Source organism: Chenopodium quinoa, unplaced genomic scaffold (genome assembly GCF_001683475.1).
Source record: "Chenopodium quinoa cultivar QQ74 unplaced genomic scaffold, ASM168347v1, whole genome shotgun sequence".
NCBI classification, from domain to species: domain Eukaryota; kingdom Viridiplantae; phylum Streptophyta; class Magnoliopsida; order Caryophyllales; family Amaranthaceae; genus Chenopodium; species Chenopodium quinoa.
This window is the reverse complement of record NW_018742329.1, coordinates 7,186,420-7,210,046: the sequence shown is the minus strand read 5'-3', so window position 1 is coordinate 7,210,046 and position 23,627 is coordinate 7,186,420. Positions and strand designations below refer to the sequence as shown.

The following is a 23,627-nucleotide window of genomic DNA, read 5'->3' as shown; positions in this document are numbered from 1 at the left end:
TTAAAATGTAGTCAAATTATTAAATCAGACAAACCAAACTACATAATAAAAATTCAAATCAGATTAGATCTCTTTTTATTTCAGGTGAATTCCAAGTGAAGAGAACAGGAGTGTGTGAAAATTATTGCTGATTGTTAAAAAAAAAAAAAAGGAAAAATTAGAAATAATAATCCCAATTTTCATCAATTTTGCTACAATAATCCCAACTTTGAATTATTCTGTAATAATCCAAACTTTGGGGGTTCCTCTTTCTCTTCAATCCCAAAAACCGAAAACCGGTTGAATGGGTAATTTTTTATATTTTTTTTAAGTGACACTTGTCACAACTGAATTGGCTAAAACAATTTATAAGAAAATAAACATAAAGTAATCCCTACCTTATCCTTAGTAAGAGATTGCTCTTATGAATAGTGCACGAACCATTATGCCCCTCAAAATATTTGTTTACCTTATTACCCCCATATGTAAATTTGTAAGTTTCCTTACACTTTCTAATTGGGAAATTGTCCTACATTTTCTTAATCATTTATGAGTTTTGAGCTTTCTTTCTCCTTTCTCTCTGTTCACCTTCCTTGAAGTACAAATTTTTTTTCTTAACCCTTATGAGTTTAGTTCTTCTTGTCTTGAAATACTGATTACTCTTGAATATTTTTACTTTCTATTAATTTCTTCTCCATCTCTGTTCACCATCTTTATTGAAGTATATAATTTCACAATCCCAAAATTATATAAGAACAATTAAAATCAAAATTACTTCGTTTTCAATTGGTCATAGTTGTAAAAAAAAAAGATCATATATTTATAAAATTAATATACTTCTTAAAGTTTCACCCCTGCTATATATTGGATTAATGGATTATCAACTACAAGTTTCCATTTGCTATTAATTTCAAATTATAATACTTATTACCAAATTTAAGTGGTACTGTTAAGCTCATTTGCAATTGTGTTGTAGTATTTTAAGAGGAGACAAATGAGGGGCTTTAGCAAGGATCTGGAGTGTTAATCGAATGTGGGTAGATGAATTGAGATTAATTGCCAGAAAGTTTGAATAGTGAATGATAGTAAGAAGAATGACGAACTTCGCTATTTGCCTTTTTTTTTCTATCTCACAATCTTTCTATCAACGGCTATTTCACCAAATGTCACTGAGTAATTTCGAAATCCACCAAATGCCATCGAACTTTTCCAAATTCACCAAATGTCATCGAGTTTTAACAAAATTCACCAAATGTCATTTCCGTTAGTTGACCGTCAATGTCCGTTAGTTGACCGTTAGTTATACCCCACCACTTGCCACGTGTCACCTTCTTATTGGTCCGTTTTTTAAAATAAAAAATTAAACAAAAATTTAAAAAAACCCACAAATATTTAAAAAAATTAAAAATAATAATAATTAAAAAAAACCCCAACCCCAGCCACCAGCCCAGCCCCTATCGCCGGGATCAGCACCGGCAGGCGTGCCAGCAGCCGCCGGCTCCCATCCCTTTCCCCTCCTCTTCCCCCGTCGCGACCCACCGTGACTGACTACCGCAACCAACCTCCACCACCAAAAACTCCCACAAACCACAGCCAACGAATCGAAACCAACCCTCTCCTTCACGAATAGTAGCCTTGCTGCCGTTCTCGATCCTCGCACCAACAATGAAAGCCCCATGAATTTGCAGCAGTATGGTACGCAATTTAACATCAAAAAAAATCATTTAGAGCATAATCAAGCATTGACCCACTTGATCAAATACTACAATTAACGACAAAAGGTACGTAATTTAGCATAATGCTGTAAGTTCATCAATTGGGTTCAATGAACAATCAAAATCCCAGATAAAATTCATCAATTTGACCAATTGAGTACTCTCACATTCTGTTAAAAACAAACAAACCAATTTTACAAAATTCAGCAAAATAACACGAATTAAACAAACCCCACCTAAGAATTTCCCAGAAATTTGACAAAGTTTCAACCTCAATTTCGGTTCGAAATTGAGACTAATGCTGAATTTCCCAGATATTAATTTGCACCTGAAGAAATTAAGGATGGGTTCGGTTTTAATGGAAAGGGAGTAGAGACGGCAGGGGGTGGGGCGAATCGTGTTCGTCGGCGTCGGGGAGGGGGTTTTAGCGCCGGCCGGTGGGGAGGGAGTGTTTTTCGAAGGGAGGGGAGGGGGTTTTAGGGAGGGGTTAAGGTGGTTTAGGGGAAGGGGAGGGTGGTTCGAGGTTGAGGTGGGTGTCGCTGGATCTGGCGCGCGTTTTCAAGGGTAGTACGGCGCCGGCGATAGGTGGTCAGGGTGGAGAGCAGGGTGGCGGAGGTGGGGGCAGGGTGGCTGGTTTTAATTGGTAGTTTTTTTTTTCTTTTTTATTGTTATTTTTTTTAAAATATTTTTGTTTTTTTTTTTTTAATTTTTTTAAAAAACGGACCAATCAGAAGATGACACGTGACAAGTGGTAGGGTCAACTAACAACTAACTAACGGCGGTCAGTCATTAATGGCACTCGGTGAATTTTGTTAAAACTCGGTGGCATTTGGTGAATTTGGAAAAGTTCGATGGCATTTGGTGAATTTCGAAATTACTCAGTGGCATTTGGTGAAATAGCCATTCTATCAATTCTATCTCGGCTTGATGACTCCATTAAATAGATGAATTTGAAAGACCCATCAATTAATTAGAAATAAAAAAAAATTGAATAATAAAGTTTAATTTTTTTTTTTATATTTAATGGGGGCTATGGTTTAATTACATGACAATATTAGTCATTGGACATCTAAAGGTTGTTGCTTTATGTGGGCGTTTTTTTTTCTATATTTTGTGAAGGTCAAAATTAAATTAACAATTTACTCATAATTGTGTTTACAGGACATTGAGACTAATAAAATTAATCAATGATTTTGCCAAAATAGATGTAATAGGAAGAACAAAAACCAAACTGACAACGGTGAAAAGGGGAAGAAAGCAAAAACGAATTCAAGGGAATTATCAAGGGTGGACAAAGAGGCTATAGGTGGAGCTGCATAGAGCTAATTTAACTTAAAACTAAATTCTTAGAAGCATTTTGTCTGAGTTCATTTTCTACTTATTTGTTAACTGTTAGTATTATTAAATCATGTATAATCAACTCCAGGTGAAGGTTCAAACACAAGCCAAGAAAAATTAAGCCGAAAGGGTTGGCCACCTCGCGCGCAACGCGCGCTTTGGCTGCCCTAGTATAAAAAATAAAAATAAAAAACCAACCAAACCCCAAAATCCCACCAGCAACCCCAAAAACCAGCAGCCAAGCCCCCCAAAAACCACCAGCCAACTCCAAAAACCACCAGTTTAACCCTAAACGGCGGCGCTAATTCCCCCTTGCGCTGATTTCCCCTTCCCCCTCCCTTTGCAACGGTTTCCCCCTCCCACTCGTCGTTTCTCCTTTTACCCCTAATCTCCTCCGCTCAAATCGCCGCTTAAATCCATCTCTCCCACTCCCGAAAACCCCCAAAACTCCTCTCCACCGTCGAAAAGCCTAGTCGCACAGGGTTTCAGGGTGGTGGGAGGAACAATTGGGGGGTTTTTGGTAGTGGGGAGGGGTTTCGTTGGTGGATTTGGGGTTTCGGGGTGGTGGATTCGCAGGGAATGGAGGGTGTTTCGGGGAGGGAGGAAGACGGCGGCGGTAGACGTTGTTTCACGCGGCTGCCCAGCAACAAAGAGGCGGTAGGCTGGCAGTGAGGTGGTGGTTAGGGTGGCTGGTGGGGGATGGGGAGGCTGACTGGTGGTTGGTGACGATGTTTAAGTTTTTTGTTTTTTTTTGTTTTATATTTTTTCTCAATTTTTTTTGACCAATTAGGGCTTGAACGTGTCAAGTGACCTAACATAATAGGTCATTGGTTTTTGTTGACTGATTTGGGATTGAAGAAAAAGAAAACCCCTAAAATTCGGATTATTCTAGAATTATTCTAGAATAATCCAAAGTTGAGATTATTATGAGTTAAGAGTACAAGTAGGTACTCAATTCTTCAATTTTTCACCTTTTAGGTACTCAATTTTTTTTTGCTCACCTTTTAGGTACTCAAACTTATTTTTTAGGCTAATTAACTCACCACTAACCATACCTAATTAAAAAAAATAACTAATTTTTCTGTTGAAGCATTCAAAAAGTAGTCGTTATTAGGCTATTTAAAGAGGTCTAGACTATGCAAAAAAAATGCCATGAATACACCAGCAACAAAGTAGCAGCAAAACAGAATCAATCTAGTTTTCTTATCCTAAATTCATCATCAACGATTTTCAAAGAATAATAAAAAAAAAAATAGAACAACTACTGCTTCTTCAAGATCTTCCCTTCTGTACTGCAGTCTAGTTGAAGCAAAACCTCCCCTGTTTTACTTCGCAAAACACATTTAATCAAACCCTTCCGCATAATAAACAACAATCAAACAAAATCCATCAACAACACTAGCATAATCCATCAACAAACAATAACACAACAACAAATCAACATCATCAATTTCGTTCACAAAACCCACAAAACCATAAACCCTAACTCGCAAAATAAGATCATCAATTGGCTAAAAAATTCGAAATTTATATCAAAATAACAACAAAAACAATGAGTAATGAAGGTTACCTAAAAAAAAAATGGCTGCGCTAAGCCGCTAAGTGTCATTTCCCCCAAATTTGCCCAAAGGAATGCTCGTGTTCTTCACCAAATGTGCAACTATTTTCCAAAATTGGAAAGAATAAAGGGGAATAAAAGGAACGAAGAATAAGAAAAAGGGAAAAAAAAATTCTTACCCCCACTTTTTTAATTCGGGTGGGCCCCACTTAAAGTTAACCCAAGGTACCGAATTGTTTACCAAGGGTCCTCAAAACGGTGAAGAAAATAAATTCAATACCTAAACGATGAAAAATTGTAGAACTGAGTACCCAAATTTATGCTTAACTCGATTATTATAGCAAAAAAAATTGATGAAAGATGAGATTATTATTTTTTAATTTTTTTTAAAAAATAAAATAAAAATATTATCACTCCGTATAACTGAAAAAGGTCAGCGAAAATCAGGCAGTCCTCTAATTCAATCGTCTCCGAACTTGTCTTGATTTCAGATTTTTAGTAGAATCATTCAAATTCAACATCTTTCTCTTTCAATTTATTTACCTAAATTTCCCATTCACTCTCCTTAAACCCTAATTTCTCCCCTAATTCACAACTCCAAATTCGATTCTATGAAACCCTAGAATTTCTAAAATGGCATCCAAGAAGAAAGAACCTGAGGTTTTCAATTTGCTGAATTTATACCAAGATGACGACGACGAAGACGAAGATGAAGACATGGAGGATGTTGAAAAGGAGAGAGAATCTGAATCTCAACGAAGCGAAGAATTGCGAGGTTCGAACAACAATGAAGACGAAGATATGAAGCTGAATGACGAAGTTGGTGCTTCTAATGCAGTTTCTACTACTACTACGACCTCTACCATTGCACGATTCACCTCTAATTCGACTATGAAATGGAGCAGTTCAAAGCCGCCAACGCCGGTGCAGGCTCAGAGCTCTGTGCTGGATTCGGATGTGTCGCGGCAGAGGAGAGAGAAGCCGACAATTGTTGATTATGCTCATGATGATGTTGCCATGTCTCCCGAGGTATGATATAGTTCTATGTTTTTGTTTTGAATTTGGTTGTGAATTTTGTTTATGATGTTAATTTGGTGGGAGCTAGGATTATTCAATCGACTGCAATTCGAATAGTTAGGCTGGTGATGAGGAAAGTGTTAGTTAGTTTATTAGTATTATAGATGAAGTAAGAAGTGAGGATGATTTGGTGCATAAGATTCTAATTATTATGAATGTTTGATTCTTATGTTGTTATGGTTAATGAATGAGTTGCAGTGGTTTTTTGATTTCAGGATGGAGAGATATTGGGCACGAGTGCTGGTCGAGTCACGTACGGTGAAGAGCTCACGATTACTCATGGTATGGAGTGTGTATTTGGCAAATTTAAGTACCCTAACTTAGCCTTATAGTTGTTTCTTGCTTAAAATTTGTTAGGTTGAAACTAAAATGCTAAAATAGTCTTTTTAATGAACAAGAAATATAACACATTTTCATTCTAGATCATGTTTGGTTGGAGTGTTTTTTGATTGGAAATAGATTCAAATAAACCATTACCGTTACCAAGTGTTTGGTCGGAAGGTTTTGGGTAACAATTACCATTACTCAAGGGTAATAGTTCCACCCATTTGTTACCTCTCTAAAACCTAAGGTAGCAATTACCCTTACTCTCCTCAAACAAAAATAAAGGAAGATAGGTTTATAATTCCTTTCCATGATCAAACCAAACAAATGGAATGGTAAGAGTTAAATGATTCCTTTCTTCCCACTTATTTGTTTCCTTTCCACTCCATTTCCATTAGTCATACCAAACGCCCCCTTAATTTGTTTATTTTTCTTTACAAATAATAACATGATAATAATTGTAATTGAAATGGGAAGGGATGGAGTGTGTATGGATTGTTTAGTATAAAATCATGTATGATGTATCCAAATAATTAATTCTATATGTTTTGTGCTTTGGTGCAGATATTCAACAGAGGACAACTGTAACTAATGTACAGATCACGACATCAAATAATCCGGTTGACTCTCCTCAGTTGTCTGCTCAAGTAGATGTTTTGCAACTTGATCATAGTGTGACAAAAGAATCAGAAGCTATGGTTGGGGAAGGTGTCAATCTCACCGGGGAAGATGAAATTGGTTCTGACCCATTACAAGAATTTCTGCGACCACCACCAGAAGATATGTGTTCAGATGAGTTACAGGTCAGTATCTACTTCTACTAGGCCCCATAACATGGTTAATCACTCACGTGTAAGTTGTATTTTTTGCTTTTTAAAAAACTATTCATCATATATGAGTCTTGACAAAATAACTGGGTTGCAAACATTTATGTTGGGTCCAATTTGGCCGCTTGAAATTGTACTTCCAAGCATTAAAGATACATGATTCATTTAAATAGATTGTCTCCGAAGTAACTTTTCTTAGAGAGGTGAGGGGAGGCCTGAAGGGTGCACGAGTACGTGGTAATGGCCCTAATGGGTAGGGAGAATACTCCATTGATCATGGTGAGAATTGAGCAGCATTCTTGCTTGTGGTGGATTTGAGAAGCATTGGCTGGTCTCTTTGATTCTCATTTCTCTAAATCAATTATAAAATTTGTCGAGATGGGCCTTTTGGAAATTATAATTGATAAATTAATTTTGACATGGGTTTATGGATCTTATCTGATGCTTAAACAAAAGCACTAATCAGGCTTGTCTGCTTACATGGTGCAAGAAGCTCAAAGCTTCAAGCAAAAGAACAGTAAATTCTAATTGCATTAGACTATACTTTGGAAATATTTTTTCCTGTGGGTCTTTTGAAAACAGTAGGAGTCTGATGCTTGTTTATTTTCATTTATCCATAGTTGGGTCTAAATTTTCGTAATTTACTTAAGATATGCTGTACGTCTCTAGAACTTCAACCCAGTCACTAAGAAGTTGAAAATTCCTATCATAATCTGCTATTTTTGGGTTAGGTCCGGGTCGGGTTAATTTTTCCCAAGTCTAATCGTAAATATTTCTAATGTGCTCAAATGTTTGCCAAGGATCCTGTTCTGCTTTTCAAAGGTTTATAAAAAGTCTTTTGTTTTTGCAGGAGAAGATCAATAGGTTTCTTGCACTGAAGAGGCAAGGAAAAAGCTTCAATGTAGAGGTTCGCAATAGAAAAGACTACCGAAACCCTGATTTCTTACGCCATGCCGTGAGGTATCAAGATATCGATGAGATAGGGTCATGCTTTAGTAGAGATGTATTTGACCCACATGGCTATGACGAGAGCGACTACTTTGATGCAATAGGTCGTTAACAATCTCTTAGAGCATAATCTTTTTGCATCTATCTTGCATGTAATTGTAGGGTTTTTTCCCTTTTTTTTTATTTATTTTTTTTCTGGGCATTTTCTTGATGATATATGTGCTAAAATTTTAGATGCAAGCTAGGCAACTTCTCCGTTTTGGCAATATTGAACATGTACTTGTAATGTTTCAAGGATTAAAGTTTCAGATTGATGTGTATCTGGGTTCATTGATCCATCTGTGTTATGTATATATGTATAAAATTGTACATGATATCTTGGGTGCTGTATTTTTTTGGTGATATGCCTTATAGCCCCCCTTTTGTGCTTTAATGATACTTTGTTTTGGAACTATTAATTGCACTTGCTTGTCACTTATCAAAAGGGAATTCAAAGGCTTAAACCAAATGCTGTTACTGTAAGAAATGCTAATATCGAAGTTTAGGGATATATCTAGGTCTCTTTTTTTGTCATATGTCATATCAGCTGGATATGATTAGCTCCTTTTAGATTCTGATATACTATGTGTTAGCGTCAATGTTATTGATATCTTCCAACTCTAGAAAACTCATTTTTGATATTGTTTTGTTTGCTATTAATTTTGGATGATATGTATGCTTGAAATGCTGTAAAACTGGGTTTTTATCATTTTGGAACCTGTTTTTGTGAAATGCTTCTTGACTGAAATTGTTTTGTTAAGATTGCTGTGCAGTTAGAGTCAAGTCCTTTGTTTTTGGCAGTACTAGTTTCCGCTATTGGTAGATAAGCTATATAGTACATGATATCTTGAGAGCTTTTTTTTTTTCCCCACATTTTTTAAGTTAGGGTGATCTGGCCTTTCTGTTGAGTGGTACTTCCCTGGTTTTTATTTAAAAAATCCTCATATCATCGAAAAAGCCCAAACATTGATTAAACTGTTGTTCCTGTTTGTGATTCTCATTTCAAAGTAAGGAAAATTTGCAAGTTTCCTTTGTTATTTAGTTTTTAGTCAGCTAATACATTGTAGCTTCTTTTTATAATGATGTGATATGCGATGGCTATAAATCTTCCCCTTCTCCCACCTTTACAAGCCTGCATTTACTACCTATGCTGCCATGTCCATAATGCCTGTGTGCTAATTCCTATTTTCTGACAACAGAAGCTGATATGAAGCGTGAGATGGAAAGAAAGGAGCAAGAGAGGAAGAAAAATCAGAAGATGGACTTTGTTTCTGGGGGAACACAGGCTGGAATGGTTTCTACCTCACAAAAAGTTATGCCTAGTCCAGGTGCTCATTTAGTGCGTGATAACAAATTTGTTAGCTTATACTTCTTTTATTTCTGAATACATGCATCATTCTGACTTTTTACCCTATACATATGCTAAACTAGACCACATTTCAGCATTAATAAGTGAATAACTGATGTTATTTTTATTGTTGTGGGTTTATCTTAATTTACATTCTCAAATTATCAGTCTATTTATGGTTTTTTTTTTTTTTTTTTTTTCTTTCTCTTTCTCTTCCCCGAATATTTGATTGAAGTTATTAATGGTCAATGTTGTGTGTTGGCATGCATGAAAATCAAGCTTATGCAAGTATTGAGAAATAGATGAAGTATAATACTTGATCTGTTCGCCATTATGTTTAATGAAATATATAACTGTTTCTTGTATTTTTTAAGCTGGAATTGACTTTGTGTCCTTGCTAATGGTGGTCTCCAGGAGTTACCAATCTGCCTTCTTCCGGATCGCAGTCAGGTTCAGCTGACACGTTGATACGGGAGGGTCGACAAAACAAGAAATCAAAATGGGATAAGGTTTCGTGCAATCTATAGTCTATAATTTAGTAGATACTTCTGTCTGGAAGTTTACTGAGTTCTTAAATGGATGGTTGGTTGGTTTTAGGTGGATGGCGATAGAAGGAATGTGACGGGCAGTGGGCAGGAGTCTTTATCTGCGGTTGGAGCACATGCAGCACTCCTTTCTGCTGCTAATGCTGGAGCTGGATATGCTGCTTTTGCGTGAGTTTGCCTGCACTGCTTGTCATTCATTCACTGGTGTGCATGGTTCAGTGTTTCTAGATTTTTTAGGCCTCATAGTGCATCACATATTTGTGCAATCGAATCTCTTAAATCCTGATATCAATATAGTAATTTGGCTGTTTAGACACTTTAAACATCTTTGTCATGATAGACGTACTCGCAAAGTAGGATCTTGAATATATCTTCAAGGCTTTGAGTTCCAAGGAGGTGAGTGAGGTGCTAGGTTAGGCCAATGAAGGTGAGGAAATCTAAATGTGTTTACATGTCCAATATGACTATTCATGGATATAAAGTATCTCTTATTTGTAAGAAAGAGACATAATATGCCTGACACGATAGATTATATCAAGTTATGACAAGGTTTTTTGCAAATTTCCAACAAAGTGTTTTGCTATACAGAGTTGCAACTTCCAACAGATCCATAGTAGGAAAACCCATGTGATTTTTAGTATTTACCTATTAAGGGTTTTTGTTGAAGCCTGGTAAATGAAATCTCCTAGAGGTTTTGTCATTAATCATCTATAGCATGCTGAGCATCTTTTTCTTCGGGGTCATTTCTGGTAGTCCCAGAAAAGTAGGATAAAGTGCTGGGCTTAATTCACAATGCACGACTGCACTTATAAACTCTTCTGGATGGAATATCTCTGCTCTAGTGCTTTGTGGACCCTCTTTAGTCTACTACTTCTTTAAAAGGATCAAAATTAAAAATAGGTCTAAAGAGTATAATTTGATATTGCACTGTTCAAATGTTCATGTGACTTGATCAATATTTTTCTTAAAGCTATTCATCTGGTATAGCACTGTGTTTTACACTTTTACCATTAGTCAAATAATTATTATATCAAGGCTTCTTGTTGAATACCAGTAGAATATTGAAGTAGTTGTGTTCACCTGATATGAAGACTGAATTTTATGCCAGTTGTACAGTTGAAGATGGTTTTTGTCTAGCTAGGCTGACCATGATTTAACTGTATTCTTTCATTCTTTGTTTACTGACATTGACTTCTGATACCTTGGGCTAATATCTGTAGTTGGTCTTATATGGACCCGATCTACAATAAATTATTGTAGACCGTAAATTTGACACTTTCAAATAATATAATCACATTTTGGATGATATAATCACATTTTTAGATGATATAATTATCTTTTTGTGAGTCATATTTTGAATTATATAATCTCATAGTAAATCATTTAATGAGATTATATAATTATCTTTAGGATGATAAAATTTAAAAATCATCTTTTGACTGATGTAATTTACTATTTGATACTTTTTATAATGATAAATTCACTTTTTGAGTGATACATTTACATAATAGTTTCAGGATGATATAATCACGTTGTAGTAATATAATCACATTTCGTATGATATAATCACATTCGTATGGTATATTAGAAGGTTGGGTCTACAATAAGTTATTGTAGACCAGGTCTATTCTAGTCTTTACCTAATATCTGACCCTCGTAAAATTTCAGGCAACAAAAACGGCGGGAAGCAGAGGAGAGAAGATCAAGTGATAGGAAGGCAGAGAGGCGAACATGAATCCTTTGTTTTGCTGGCTTTAATTTTAGTGACCAACAAGACCATCAGAAAAGAGCAAGGAGATTGTTTGCAATCCATTGTTATGAATCTGTCGACTGTTGTCCATCGGTGAAAACTCAGCATGATGGTAATGTCGATAACCTTCTAGCTGTCTAGCACTTTAGCATTGTTGCTTATCATGGTACTGAGGAGGCTTACAAGAATATCCCGCTAAGGTTGAACTACCTGAAACTAATGGTAATTTTACTTCCAGTATCTGAAATTCATTGGTTTGTGTGAATCATGGAAAGCAAATTACTTAGAAAATGGCCAAATTATAAATTGTTTTGTAGGTTGTCCTTGATATGATTTACTTGGCAAGAAGAAATGAGGCATATTAAGCCAATACATTTTTTCTTTCTTTCCGGCAAGCACGTGTTTCTGAACTGCTTGTATATACAAATTCTGTATCTGCTGCTTGAATTTATGAGATTGGGGCAATGCCCCTTGTAACTTTATAAGTGCATTTAGCTGTAATATGATTATACTATGAATGATTGAGCAATGCTTAGTGGATGAAAAACATTACAAATGAAAGCACATTGGCACAAGAATCTCATATCCTAATCTTGTTGCATCATGCACAAATTAGAACAGGAGTCTAGCAGCCCATATCTCTCAGATTCAATGGAAATTGTGAGATCCATGCTATACTCCTTGCTTATGTTTTATGTCTTTTAAAATAAATTCTCGAAAGAATGTTACTTTGGGACCCTCAACACCCTTGTAATTTCAAGTTTGGAATAATCTCCATGGAAGAGTTAACTCATCGAAAGCGCGACTAAATGGAGAACACCTGGGGCTTCTGGAGGGTGGTTCTATTTTAACTATGGGGGTTGAATATTTTGGAATTTTGTTAAACCTATTGTGATGCATGATATTATGATAATGACCCTATCTGGGTACTGTATTGTTTGGGCTTAAATAAAATAATTTTGATTAGAAGTCAAGTTCCCCGAATGTCAGATGTGCATAGTGTGGAAAATTAAGCAAGTCATTAATTAATTTATTCGTTGATATATTAAAATTCCTCTCCTCCTTCGTCAACTATATATAAAATAAAATTCGTTAGCAAATCCTTTCTTGAAATTCAAAATCGGAACTAAGAAGTCTAAACTGAAAACAACTTTATGATATAATATGTAGATTTGAACCTACATGTTAAGGTATTTAGTTGGATTTAGTTACAAGTGTTTGATGAGAATAGCAAACTTAACATTTTGTCAAATGTATTGATGAGAATTATAAAAGTTTTGGATTTGTCAAATATGTACGAATTATAAAGGAAATTTTCTAACTAGAGTTGACTATCGATTGATATTTCTAATTTTTCTCTGACTTAATAAAATAATGGAGTATTCTTCGATCATAAATTCGTAAGTGGTGGTGGTCATCTGGTCCTAATTGCTTAGAAGCTCCGACTTTGGCAAGTTTGCTTATTTTTTTATTTATGTATTTGGGTACATAAGAAGACAACGTCACACCCCTAATCATGCTGGTATCTCACACAAGTTTAAAATTTTTCAAATTGACAAGTTTTTTTGAGAATAGGCAATGTCGGGCATTTTAAATTTTGTGGGTAAGGATAGGTAAGGAAATACTCACTCCTAAAGTTTCTCTAGTAAAGGATTGATTCTAAGATATCAAAAATTTTAAAATTAGATCAAGGACTGGTTCTCTTCAGCTTAATTTCAGTTCATTTTCAATTAGTTTAGTTTAGTTTAGTTCCTAATTTCTTTCTCTCATAAACAATTCAGTTCAGCATCAATTATTTCAGTTCAATTCAGTTCAGTGAATCAAAATGGGCCCTAAGTACTTACTAAGTGACGTGGAATATCAATTGTAGTTAAGATTAATTTAGTCAACTTTTTATGATATACATGAATTACAAGTATTCATCAAAATATTTGAAAAAATGAATATTATAATATAATATGAATGGTTGTTGGTTGGTTAAATTGTTTATCTGATTTAGGGTTTAAGGTTGAGCTATATTTGAATAAGCCCAGTGAAATATATCTCAGCTCGGCTCATTATCATCTTAGTCATTGTAAAGGTATTTGGAGCCCTCTATGCCAACCACTCCACCATTCTCCACCCGTTATTTGTCAACTACTACAACATTCAAGGCTTCAAGCTCCCTTCAATTCTTCAAGGCTAATTTTTAGTTGAGAGTATTTTAATTCAAGAGATGTGATAACTCCCCTTTTTTTTTTTTTAATATTTTTTTTTCTTTTTCCTATTACTTTGTTTGACTTTTAATTGTAATATTGAATTTTCATGCTTGTCAGTGCATTTTTATGTCATTATATTATGTGAAATTTATTAAAAGAGGAAAATTAGAAGACAATAATTTATATTACTTTCAAAGGTGGTAAAATAAAAAAATTTCAATGTTATATACACCCTTTTGACCTATTTTTCACCAAGCGCTTGGATAGACACAAGCAAATAAGACTATTATTTTTAATCTAAACAAAAATATAGTGGAATAGAAGATAGTCTAATTCTTTCAGATCATCATTTCTATAGTAATTAATTAAGAAGATCGATTGAAAGCAAAGGGAGTACCAAGCAAAGGAGTAATTTTTAAGAGGTAGCCCCCATTAATATCCTAGATCGATAAACATTAATCTCTTAGATAAACTTTGGTATATATGACGGCGTCTTGCAACAGGGTGTATATAAAATTTTCAAGGGCATTGAGGCATGCAAAGAAATGGTTTACATGTAGTGTGATGCATACATCTTAACGACCTAACCCTTGTATCAACCTAATTAAATAATGCCCTACCGCATGAAGTAATCTACTTATCTGATCTATGTAGTACATATCAATTGAACAATGACACATACCACGATTGGATATTATTGATTTATTTTTAGAAATAATCTATTCTTTAAGGTGGTAAATATAATCTTTAATAAATCATTAATTATATTGAATGAATAGGGTGCAAAATTATCAGAAATCCATGAGACAAATAGCATACCAACAAGGCTATTAGTTAGATTTTGAATCAGTAAATTCTAAAACCTAATGCTTACCAAAAGCTTAGAGCCAATACAACAATTCAAGTTGGCCTACCTACCTCATCTAAAATTGGCATCATAATCTTGGAAAGAAACCATAAAGTAAAAATCCAAACGGTCCCAATTCCCTAACAACAATATTCTCTTCGAAGTTCAGTTAAAAACTGAAATAATAGACAGGAGATCTAAAGTGGTCTTCTTTTGAACATAAGGAAGACTAAAGTTTTAACAATTCCATTTAAAGAAAAAGAAAAAGAATTTGAAAAAAATGAAAAGAAATTCCATATTATTTTGATAAGATGGTTCATTTAGTTGTTACTCCATAATTTTTTTACTATTGATATATTTCTTTGGGTGTTTTATGATTTCTTTTTAGTTTTTTCTTTTTCTTTTTGATTTCATGCTTTCTTTATATGTTTAGGGTAAACTTTAGCTCTTTAAACATATTCACTTTTTCAAATTTCTCTAATTTTTTCTCTCAATATTTAGGTATATTAACCTTGTCATCAATAGTGGTGGAAATAACTATGTAAGGGTCTGTTCTCATACGTTGAAATTCAGTTCAGTTCAATTCAGCTCCTAATTTCCTTCTCTTATAAAATATTCAGTTTAGTTCAGTTCAGTTCAATTCAGCTGAGTTCAGTCAATGAGAACATGCCCTAAATAAGGTTTTTTTTTAATTATAAACTTATTATTTATTTGCCTAAATTATGATTTGTTGATGGACTTGCTTGTGAGATTTGAATTAATTAATATAAAGTTCTCATAAGTAGTACATTATGTAAAATACATCCTTCCTATATAGTTCTTATTCATAGTATATTATACTACGTATAATATTGTATTGTATAGATCCAACGCATCTAGGGTGGGAGTTGCTCTACCATAGTCATAGAAAATTCCATTGGTCCACCCCTACTAAAATACTAAAATATTGGAGATTTTGTTATAAAGTTTAAGTTTTTAATTTTCAAATGTAATTGTTATAAAAAGTAAGGGTCTGTTCTGATTTACTGAACTGAGCTAAACTAAATAATTAACGAGAGAAAGAAATTAACAATTGAACTAAACTGAAATTAAGCGGAAGAGAACAGGTGCTAACTACGAGTACTTGACCTACTTAATTAAACTTATACTCCGATCCTTTTTTTTTTTTTTTGAAACTCCATACTTTTATTTAGTCCTCTCTATGTACAATTTCAAAATTTGCCATTATTTTTTTTTTATTTTTTTTTTAAAATTGTGAGGTACAAAAGAAATATATAAGAAATATACTTCTTTTATTTTTTTTATTTTTTTATTTTATGAAATTGTAAAATTTAATAAGTATTATGAATGATTATTACACACAATCGCTTTTAAGAGATAATTATTTAGACCCAAAAGCTGGAAAAAATCCAACTTTTTACTTATTAAATTTCATAATTATGATATTAAAAATTGCAAGTGTCCTATCACTTCCAATCATTCAAGAATGTAACTTTTTTTATTCATAATTGAAATTTCTTAAAGGTGATTCTACGAATAAATCAAGCCCAAAGAAACAAAAGGAACCTGAGAAAGACAAAAAGCCAATAAAGACGCTAATTTTAAAATGGCACAAAATGAGAAAAAGGAATTAATCATTGAAAATTCTTTTACTCATACAAACTTCAAAAAGACAAACAATTAGTGGGATTCCTTCCTTATCTTACCTTGCTCCCACTCTTTTTTGTCCACATTTTTTTTTTCACTAATTTTTACATTCTCCTCGATTTGTTCTATACATACAACTAATTGATTAATTAATCAATATAAAATAATAAAAACCCATAATTAAGCAAAATTGAAGGATACAATATTAATATGGAATATAACCAATGTCCTAAAACTTGGATTATGAAATTACGGTAATGCGCGCCACACGGGTGTTGGAGCGCGTGCAAAAGACACCTGAAGAATAATCGCCTTGTTTTACGAAAGATGATGTGGGGGCAAAAGAGTAATTCTCTTTAGGGACCCTAAGCAAAAGTGTAAAATTACTAATTTTGGTCCCCTCAATTTCTATATATTCTCACGCGCTTTTGCATTACGTGTATCTCAAACGATGCGAATAGAGCAAAGCTAACGTGGTTGTATATCCTTTAGTAAACCCACAACTTGTTGCATTGTAGGCCGTTTACTAGTGTTCTCTGCCGTGCACAAGTACCCTACTCGTATACACTCGACCGCTCCCTTGGCCGAGTCATTGTCTAGTCTGAGTCTTGGGTCTAAGAGTCTGGATCCATTGCCATCCCTGACTGCTCTTCTCACTTTATTTACCGTCTCTAAATCAATTGTTTGACCAGTCATTAACTCGATCACAATTAGTCCAAACCCATATACATCATCCTCGGCGGACCCAGCATTTTCTATTCGATGCATGCTAAAGTCCGCAACGCGAGGCTCTAGGTCATCAGTGAGGAGGATATTCGAGGGCACGAGGTGGCCGTGGACCACAGGCTTAGACTGTGCATGGTGAAGGTAGGCAAGGCCACGAGCCACCCCAAGCGCGATTCTATGGCGCATTAGCCAATTTATTTTCTCCGGTGACGCGGTGTTAATATCCGGCGTGGCTTCGGGGTCATTTTGGAGCTCCCACGTGTCAGTACTCCAATCGTCGACATTAGGCATACCAGGTGGGAGCTCATGTAGCCAAGAATGCAAGTCACCATTAGACATATACTCATACAATACTAGCTTCTCCTTCCCTGGCAAAATTATTATTAAAATATGAGAAAAGATAGAAAAAAAATTACAGCATTAATGAAGTAACAATTATTAGCTGTCAAAAAAAAAAATTATTAGTTGATAAAACAAGAAAAAATTGCATTGATGAGAGCTGACAATTATGGGATGGAAAAGGAACAATGAATTCAAGGCAGTAGTAGTGTTGGTACTATAGGGTAGGAAAAAAATTTAATGTAATGTCTTCAAGTTCACTCAACTAACATAAACAAGGCCATTTTCAAATTTAATTTCACTGCCTCCCCAACCATCTTAGATTCTTCACTACCAGTGTCATTTAAGGCTACAAGCTCGCTCATAGATCTTTACAACATTTTTAGTAGTGTCATTTAAGGCTACAAGGTCGCTCATAAATCTTTACAACATTTTTAGTACAGTACTCCCTTCGTTTTTAAATAAACTTTACATCCGTCACACTGTGATTGTCATACCCTCTTTAGCTAATAGTACGAAAAAAAAATTACAAATAGTTTATTTGCATATGATAATACATGACAGAATAAATTAACAAGATTTTACATGATATGATATTATTGTATGTTTTTCTTACATTTTATTAGGGACCAAGACGATAAACTTCTACAAGAAAACTTTATTTATAGTTGATAGAACACCTCATTGAACCGCTAAAGATTCTATGTCGTAGTTTTAACTATCTAAAGAATAAAAAAGTCTGTCACTAGACTTACTATGAACAAACAATAAATCTATATTGCTTAACAAATTAAAGATCTTATTGACTCATTATACAAGTGAAAATGACTTGTATCAACCAAATTGTTTTAAGGTGACAAAGAGACGTATTTTAATGTTATAACTATAACCACATTCTTATACAAAAACAAAACTGTCACTATATTGCTAGACACTTGAAATATATATACTCTTTCTATCCGTAATTAGACATCAATGTTGACACTTGAAAAATACTAATGTGATTAATGTTTAATGTAGCAACTAAACCTAAATGAGATTAGTATCTAAAGACATCAACAAAATTAATCTTGATATTACACGATCACTCCTTAGTGATTTGGCTTCAAGGGGTGCCGCGAAGCCTGGTTAGAATTTAGGATCAATCGGAACATTTATTTATGAAAATATGTTTTTTTTTTAGGGTGTTCACCCGATTCACTGGAGCTTAGCTCCGACTACATTCGGATCCGAGCCGGGTAGCACACCTCGCTTATGGTGGGTGAGTCTCCCAACAAGAGTTTTTGCATACGGTGAGACTCGAACCCGAGCCCTCCCTGAAGCAATATCAAGTTGTTTACCACTTGAGCCAACTTTTGTTGGTATGAAAATATAAGTCATTAAACATGTTCTTTGAGGACTTCTTTCAATTTTATCAATGGCAATTGACAAGAGAAATTGAATTGGTCATTTTTTCACATGATTAAATAAATACCTCAACATCATTTTTGATAATGAAGGAAAGAGATAAAGGGAAAAAGGAAAAAGATTGATGACCAAAAGACATTTAGTCATCACCAAGACCCTATCTAAATTATTCTTCATTCCTCTCCCAGTCTCCCTCCACTAATTTCTAAAAGAAACCTTGCCTTTTTAATTTATGAATAAAGAATGACTAATTTCCTTAATTAGTGATGATAATGAGAATAAACTCAACACATACACCTTTGACATACCCTAGGTATATATATAAATAAATAAATATACCAAAAGTTAAAGATCTTGCTATCAAATGCTAAAGTTCCAGACAAGATATGTAATTTGAAGGAGAAATTGCATGTAAAAAGCTCATGAATTATATATATTTCTAATAAACCTATGTAAAGTATACTTGTATATATTATATCTCCAATACAAAGTACTTGTGTAAGCAACTAAGCATGAAACAAACTAAACACTGATACACAACCAAAACCTTATTATATTGTAACACCCCGTCATGATCTTATAATAAGTTATTCCAAGTCTGCCTTACTATAAACACGTAAGGTTTTTCTTAAGGCATACGGAGTTTACTTATCTAATTTCCCTACACATATACAACTCCGTCTTGTAATCTAGTGCACAATTGCATATCGCAGTCACAAGCTAAGGTTTTGCCTAAGGTATACGTATGTAGTATGTTGATCACAATCAATTTCCAAATAAACTTATTACTCAACATTGTAATTTAGCGCGCATCACTTTGTTATCACATGTACAAAGAAGTTAGGGAAAGAGGTATGCCCAAAAACAAAAAATAAAACGAAATTCAACTAATACGACACATATTTCGAAGTGTAATGATGGCACTGCATGTATTTACTATCCTTACGTAACGTGATTTATGCAACCATGCAATAAATCTATATAGTAAGACAATTTTCAGAGGTAGTACAACACAGTATTTCTCCGTGAGCTCATTTAATGTATGCTACGTAGGTCCAAATTTTGAAAGTTCATAAACAACACTAGAAATAACACAACAATGCAAATCTCAATCAATTAAATGTTTTGTGACAGGGTATAATTTAGATTGTGAACCATCATTAAAATGCAATTATGCATAGTTGTTAGATCTTAAGAGGTACATAGATAGTAGACTAGTAGGGACTTGTACGTTCGTTGTAACTAATACTCTGTACAATTTTAACCATAAGAAAAATAAAACTTGTATGTGCAACACTTAGATAGTTGACACATAACTTTGTCACGTATTTACACATAATTTTCATTTTACTGTATAATAGTTGACACGTTTTAATTTTCATCAATAACCATAGCAGATTATTAAAAGTCAATCTTATGACTAAATACTTAATCGCCCCCCAAATATCGTAAAAGCCACCAACGGAGTATTCAATACACCCGTTGCATACAAGTTTTCACCAATTTGACTTCATCAAAGACATGTATAAACATAGAAAGAGGTTAAAAGAAGAAACAACAAACTAACCTGCAATGCAGTAACCAGAAATAGGCAACAAGTTAGGATGCTTAAGCTTTGACAAATCTTCAAACATAGCAATAGCTTCATCACAGTCAACTCCTCTAGCATTTTCCAACACCTTAATTGCCACGTGTAGCTCACCTGGCAAAACAGCCCTATAAAGGGGCCCACACCTTCCTTCTGCCAGCTGTGACTCCCTCCCAAAATGACACGTGGCAGCAATCAAATCCTTGAAACTCAAACTCATCAAAGGCTTCTCAAACATCACAACAGGAGCAGATGAAGCCTCTTTAATCTCAACCATCCATTGTGATCCTGAATCTGTCTCGAAATTGAACGGCCCTGATTTATCCATTTTAAATGGAGTTTGAATTGGCTTTGAAATTACCCACTTTTTTTTACTCATCCCCACCATTCTTCTCCTGTGGATGAGATACAGACAAGCAGATATCAAAACGACAATTGCTCCTGAACCAAACGACACTCCTATGATCAACTTTAACCCCATTTTTCTTGATTTTTTTGCTCTGTTTTTCCCCTGTTTTATTTTCATGGGGTTCTCTCTTTTCGCCATTTTATGATGTGGGGTTTTCGAATTTGTTACCAAATTGTTGGAAAAATTGAAATTTCCAGCTCTTAAAAATGAAGATTTACCAAATTTATGGTAATATTTACTCTCCTTTGAGAAATTCCCACTGAAATTGTTAACCGAAATATTGAGATACTCGAGCTTCTCCAATGGCGGAAAATCTAAAGGAAATTTACCCTTTAAATTGTTGTTCGAAACATCAAGATATTTCAAATTTCTCAAATTTTTGATGATGGGTGTTAATTTCCCAGAAAAATTACAGTGAGAAATATCCAAAGTTTCCAACTTTGTCGAATTTCTTAAAAACCCAGATTCCAAAACCCTCAAATCATTGTGAGAAACATCAAGAGAAGTCAAATTGAAAAACCCAGAAAAATTAGCCAACTTAGTAAACCTATTATGAGAAAGATTAACAGCTTGAAGCTCTGAAAATGGCGAATGTGGAATGACAATACTACCCCCGAACTGGTTGGAAGAAAGGTTGATTTTTCGGAGAGAAGAGTGGGACCAAACCCAATCAGGAACAGACCCTTTAAGGTAATTATGAGAGAGATCTAGGGTTTGTAAATTGGAAAGGTTTTTAAGGAATTTCCAAGAAATGGCGCCACTTAAATTGTGAAATGAGAGGTTAAGTTGAGTTATTATAATTGGTGGTATTGAACATTTATTATTAGTTCTAGTGGTTGTATTTTTGGTGAATGTGTAGTTGTATTGGTGGCGAAAGAGGGTGGAGTTGAACCCTGAGACGGAACTGAAGGCTTTAAGGACGAGTTCGACGTCGGCGGGAGAAGTGGAGGTGGTGTTTGAGGTGCAAGTGGAGTTAACGGCGTTGATGATTGAGACAAGAATGAGGAGGAGGGTAAGGAGGTGATGACATTCCTCCATTGTTGGGTTTTTTGGGGTAAGTGAGGAGAAGAGAAGAGAAGAGAAGAGATGAGATGAGAGGGAATGTATGTATGTATGTGTGTGTGTTAAATGGAATATGTCTGTTTTGGAGTGAATAAAAGCTAGGTAGTGTGTTAGGTTTGATTTTTTAATTTTTTGTGTTTTTTAAGTGTTGAAACTTGAAAGTGGTTTTGTTCAATTTTCCTTTGTTGTTTTGGTGGGAGGGAAATGGGAACAAGGTGATTCCTTTTATATACTTCATTTTATACGGAGTAAAAAAAGCTAATCTCCCTGTTCCTAAATGTTTTTTACATTTTCATTTAGGGTGTTTCTTTTTATTCTTTACATTTAGTATGTTTCTTATTTTGGTCATAAATTTTGGACAAAATTATCCTTGTTTTACAACTTTTTTTACTCAAAAGTCCTTACTTTTTCATGTGTTATTGTACTTTTTGTACTATTTTAATAGTTTTTCAACACTTATTATTACTTTCTCTCTCCTCTAATTTCTTCACCCCACATGCTTGACATTGTATTTTTCAATAAAATTGTACTTTCAATCATTGAAATATTTCAATATACCTCAACTTTACACAACTTCTTAATTACCGCGCATAATTCCAAACGTAAAAAACATTAGGGAACGGAGGGAGTAGTGTTTTATGCTAATGAAAACACAAAAATGATTTCTTTTGTTAAAGAAATATATAGAAATCAGAGGATTAAGAACATGTTCACTTATGTTTAATTTTAATTCAGTTCAATGCAGTTTTAATTAATTCAGTTCAATTTAGTTCACCTCCTAATTTTCTTTTCCCATAAAATATTAATTTCAGCTCTATTTAGTTCAGTTCGGTTCAGTTCAGTTCAGCTCCAATCAGTTCAGTTCAGTTCAGCTCAACTCAGATCATTTCAGTAAATGTAAACAGGCCCTACGAGAATAAGGTTAGAGATGTAGAACAGTAGAATTGCAACTTGTGTATATTACTCTAACGTAATATTTGTGTGCATCATATAAGTAAATTTACATGGCTATTTATAGTACGTAGTGCAAATTACTACTCCCACCGTTTTTTTAAATGCATCACTTGAGAATTTGCACTATTCATACGTTACGTACATTTGACTTAATTTTTTCACTACTACATAATTTATAAACATGGTCATATAATATACTGTTGGGTTTGGTACAATGTCTACTATCATAATATAATTTTGTTATAATTTTTACTAATATCTAATTAAAGGTATTAATGGTCAAAGTTGTGTCTCAACAAGTGTGAAAACTCAAATAATGCATTTTAAAAAAAACAGAATGAGTATTACAGGATTATAACATTAGGGGGTGGCAATAAGGTTAATTGCAATGAAAAACTAAATTATGGACATTCATATGCACTATATTGAACATATTAACTCTTAACATCATTAAATATTTATGATCTATTAGTTAATTTTACATAAGAAATTTCTTTCTATAGAAAATGACAATATTGCAGCTTTTTATGCTATGGATGAAATAATTTGTATTTTTACAAATTTGTACAAGTAAAAGGTACATCTTTTGTTTTTTTTTGCTTGACCAGTTTTTTTTTATCACGCTTGTCAATGCAAAACTTCAACGATCAATAACTTTAATTCCCTATAAGTAAAAATCATAAAAGTTATATATTATGATAGTGCTTATTCAGATGAATTCAAAAAGATCCAACATAAATATGTTTTTCCTTGTATATTATTCTCAAAAGACGGTCAAGGGAGTGGTGATGAATAGTGTAAAAGTCAAAGCGGGTTAAGTAATAAAGAACGGAATAAGTATATAAATATACTAAAGTAGATTTTAGGAAAATTTGACATTTGCTACCAAAGAAAGCAACTTGCTGCTAGGGATGACAATGGATCTGGACCCGACCCGGATCCTGTATCCAAATCCGTCTGGGTCTTCAAATTTTGGACCCGACGGATCCGGGTCCTGCTGAT

General features: G+C 34.1%; 2 protein-coding genes across 3 annotated transcripts; one reads left to right on the top strand and one right to left on the bottom strand.

The window, feature by feature from the left end:
* Window positions 1-4,995: 4,995 nt before the first annotated feature.
* Window positions 4,996-12,009, top strand: LOC110691338. 2 transcript variants are annotated; one of them, XR_002505284.1, is made up of 9 exons: window positions 4,996-5,619; window positions 5,883-5,949; window positions 6,556-6,794; window positions 7,669-7,870; window positions 9,005-9,133; window positions 9,568-9,662; window positions 9,751-9,866; window positions 11,367-11,670; window positions 11,766-12,009. XR_002505284.1 is itself a non-coding variant. In XM_021868259.1 (8 exons), exons 1-8 carry the CDS (start codon window positions 5,224-5,226, stop codon window positions 11,431-11,433), a joined length of 1,311 nt encoding a protein of 436 aa, XP_021723951.1. In that variant the 5' UTR covers window positions 4,996-5,223; the 3' UTR covers window positions 11,434-12,009. The 2 variants fall into 2 exon arrangements, 1 of the variants encoding a protein (XP_021723951.1); XM_021868259.1 differs by having other exon boundaries at window positions 11,367-12,009.
* Window positions 12,010-16,123: 4,114 nt separating this feature from the next.
* On the bottom strand, window positions 16,124-22,191 carry LOC110691331 (calmodulin-binding receptor kinase CaMRLK-like). The gene is made up of 2 exons (XM_021868253.1): window positions 20,180-22,191; window positions 16,124-17,234 (listed from the first exon to the last, which is right to left on the bottom strand). The coding sequence occupies exons 1-2, from the start codon at window positions 21,645-21,647 to the stop codon at window positions 16,609-16,611; spliced, it is 2,094 nt and encodes a 697-aa protein (XP_021723945.1). The 5' UTR covers window positions 21,648-22,191; the 3' UTR covers window positions 16,124-16,608.
* Between the last annotated feature and the right edge of the window lie 1,436 nt (window positions 22,192-23,627).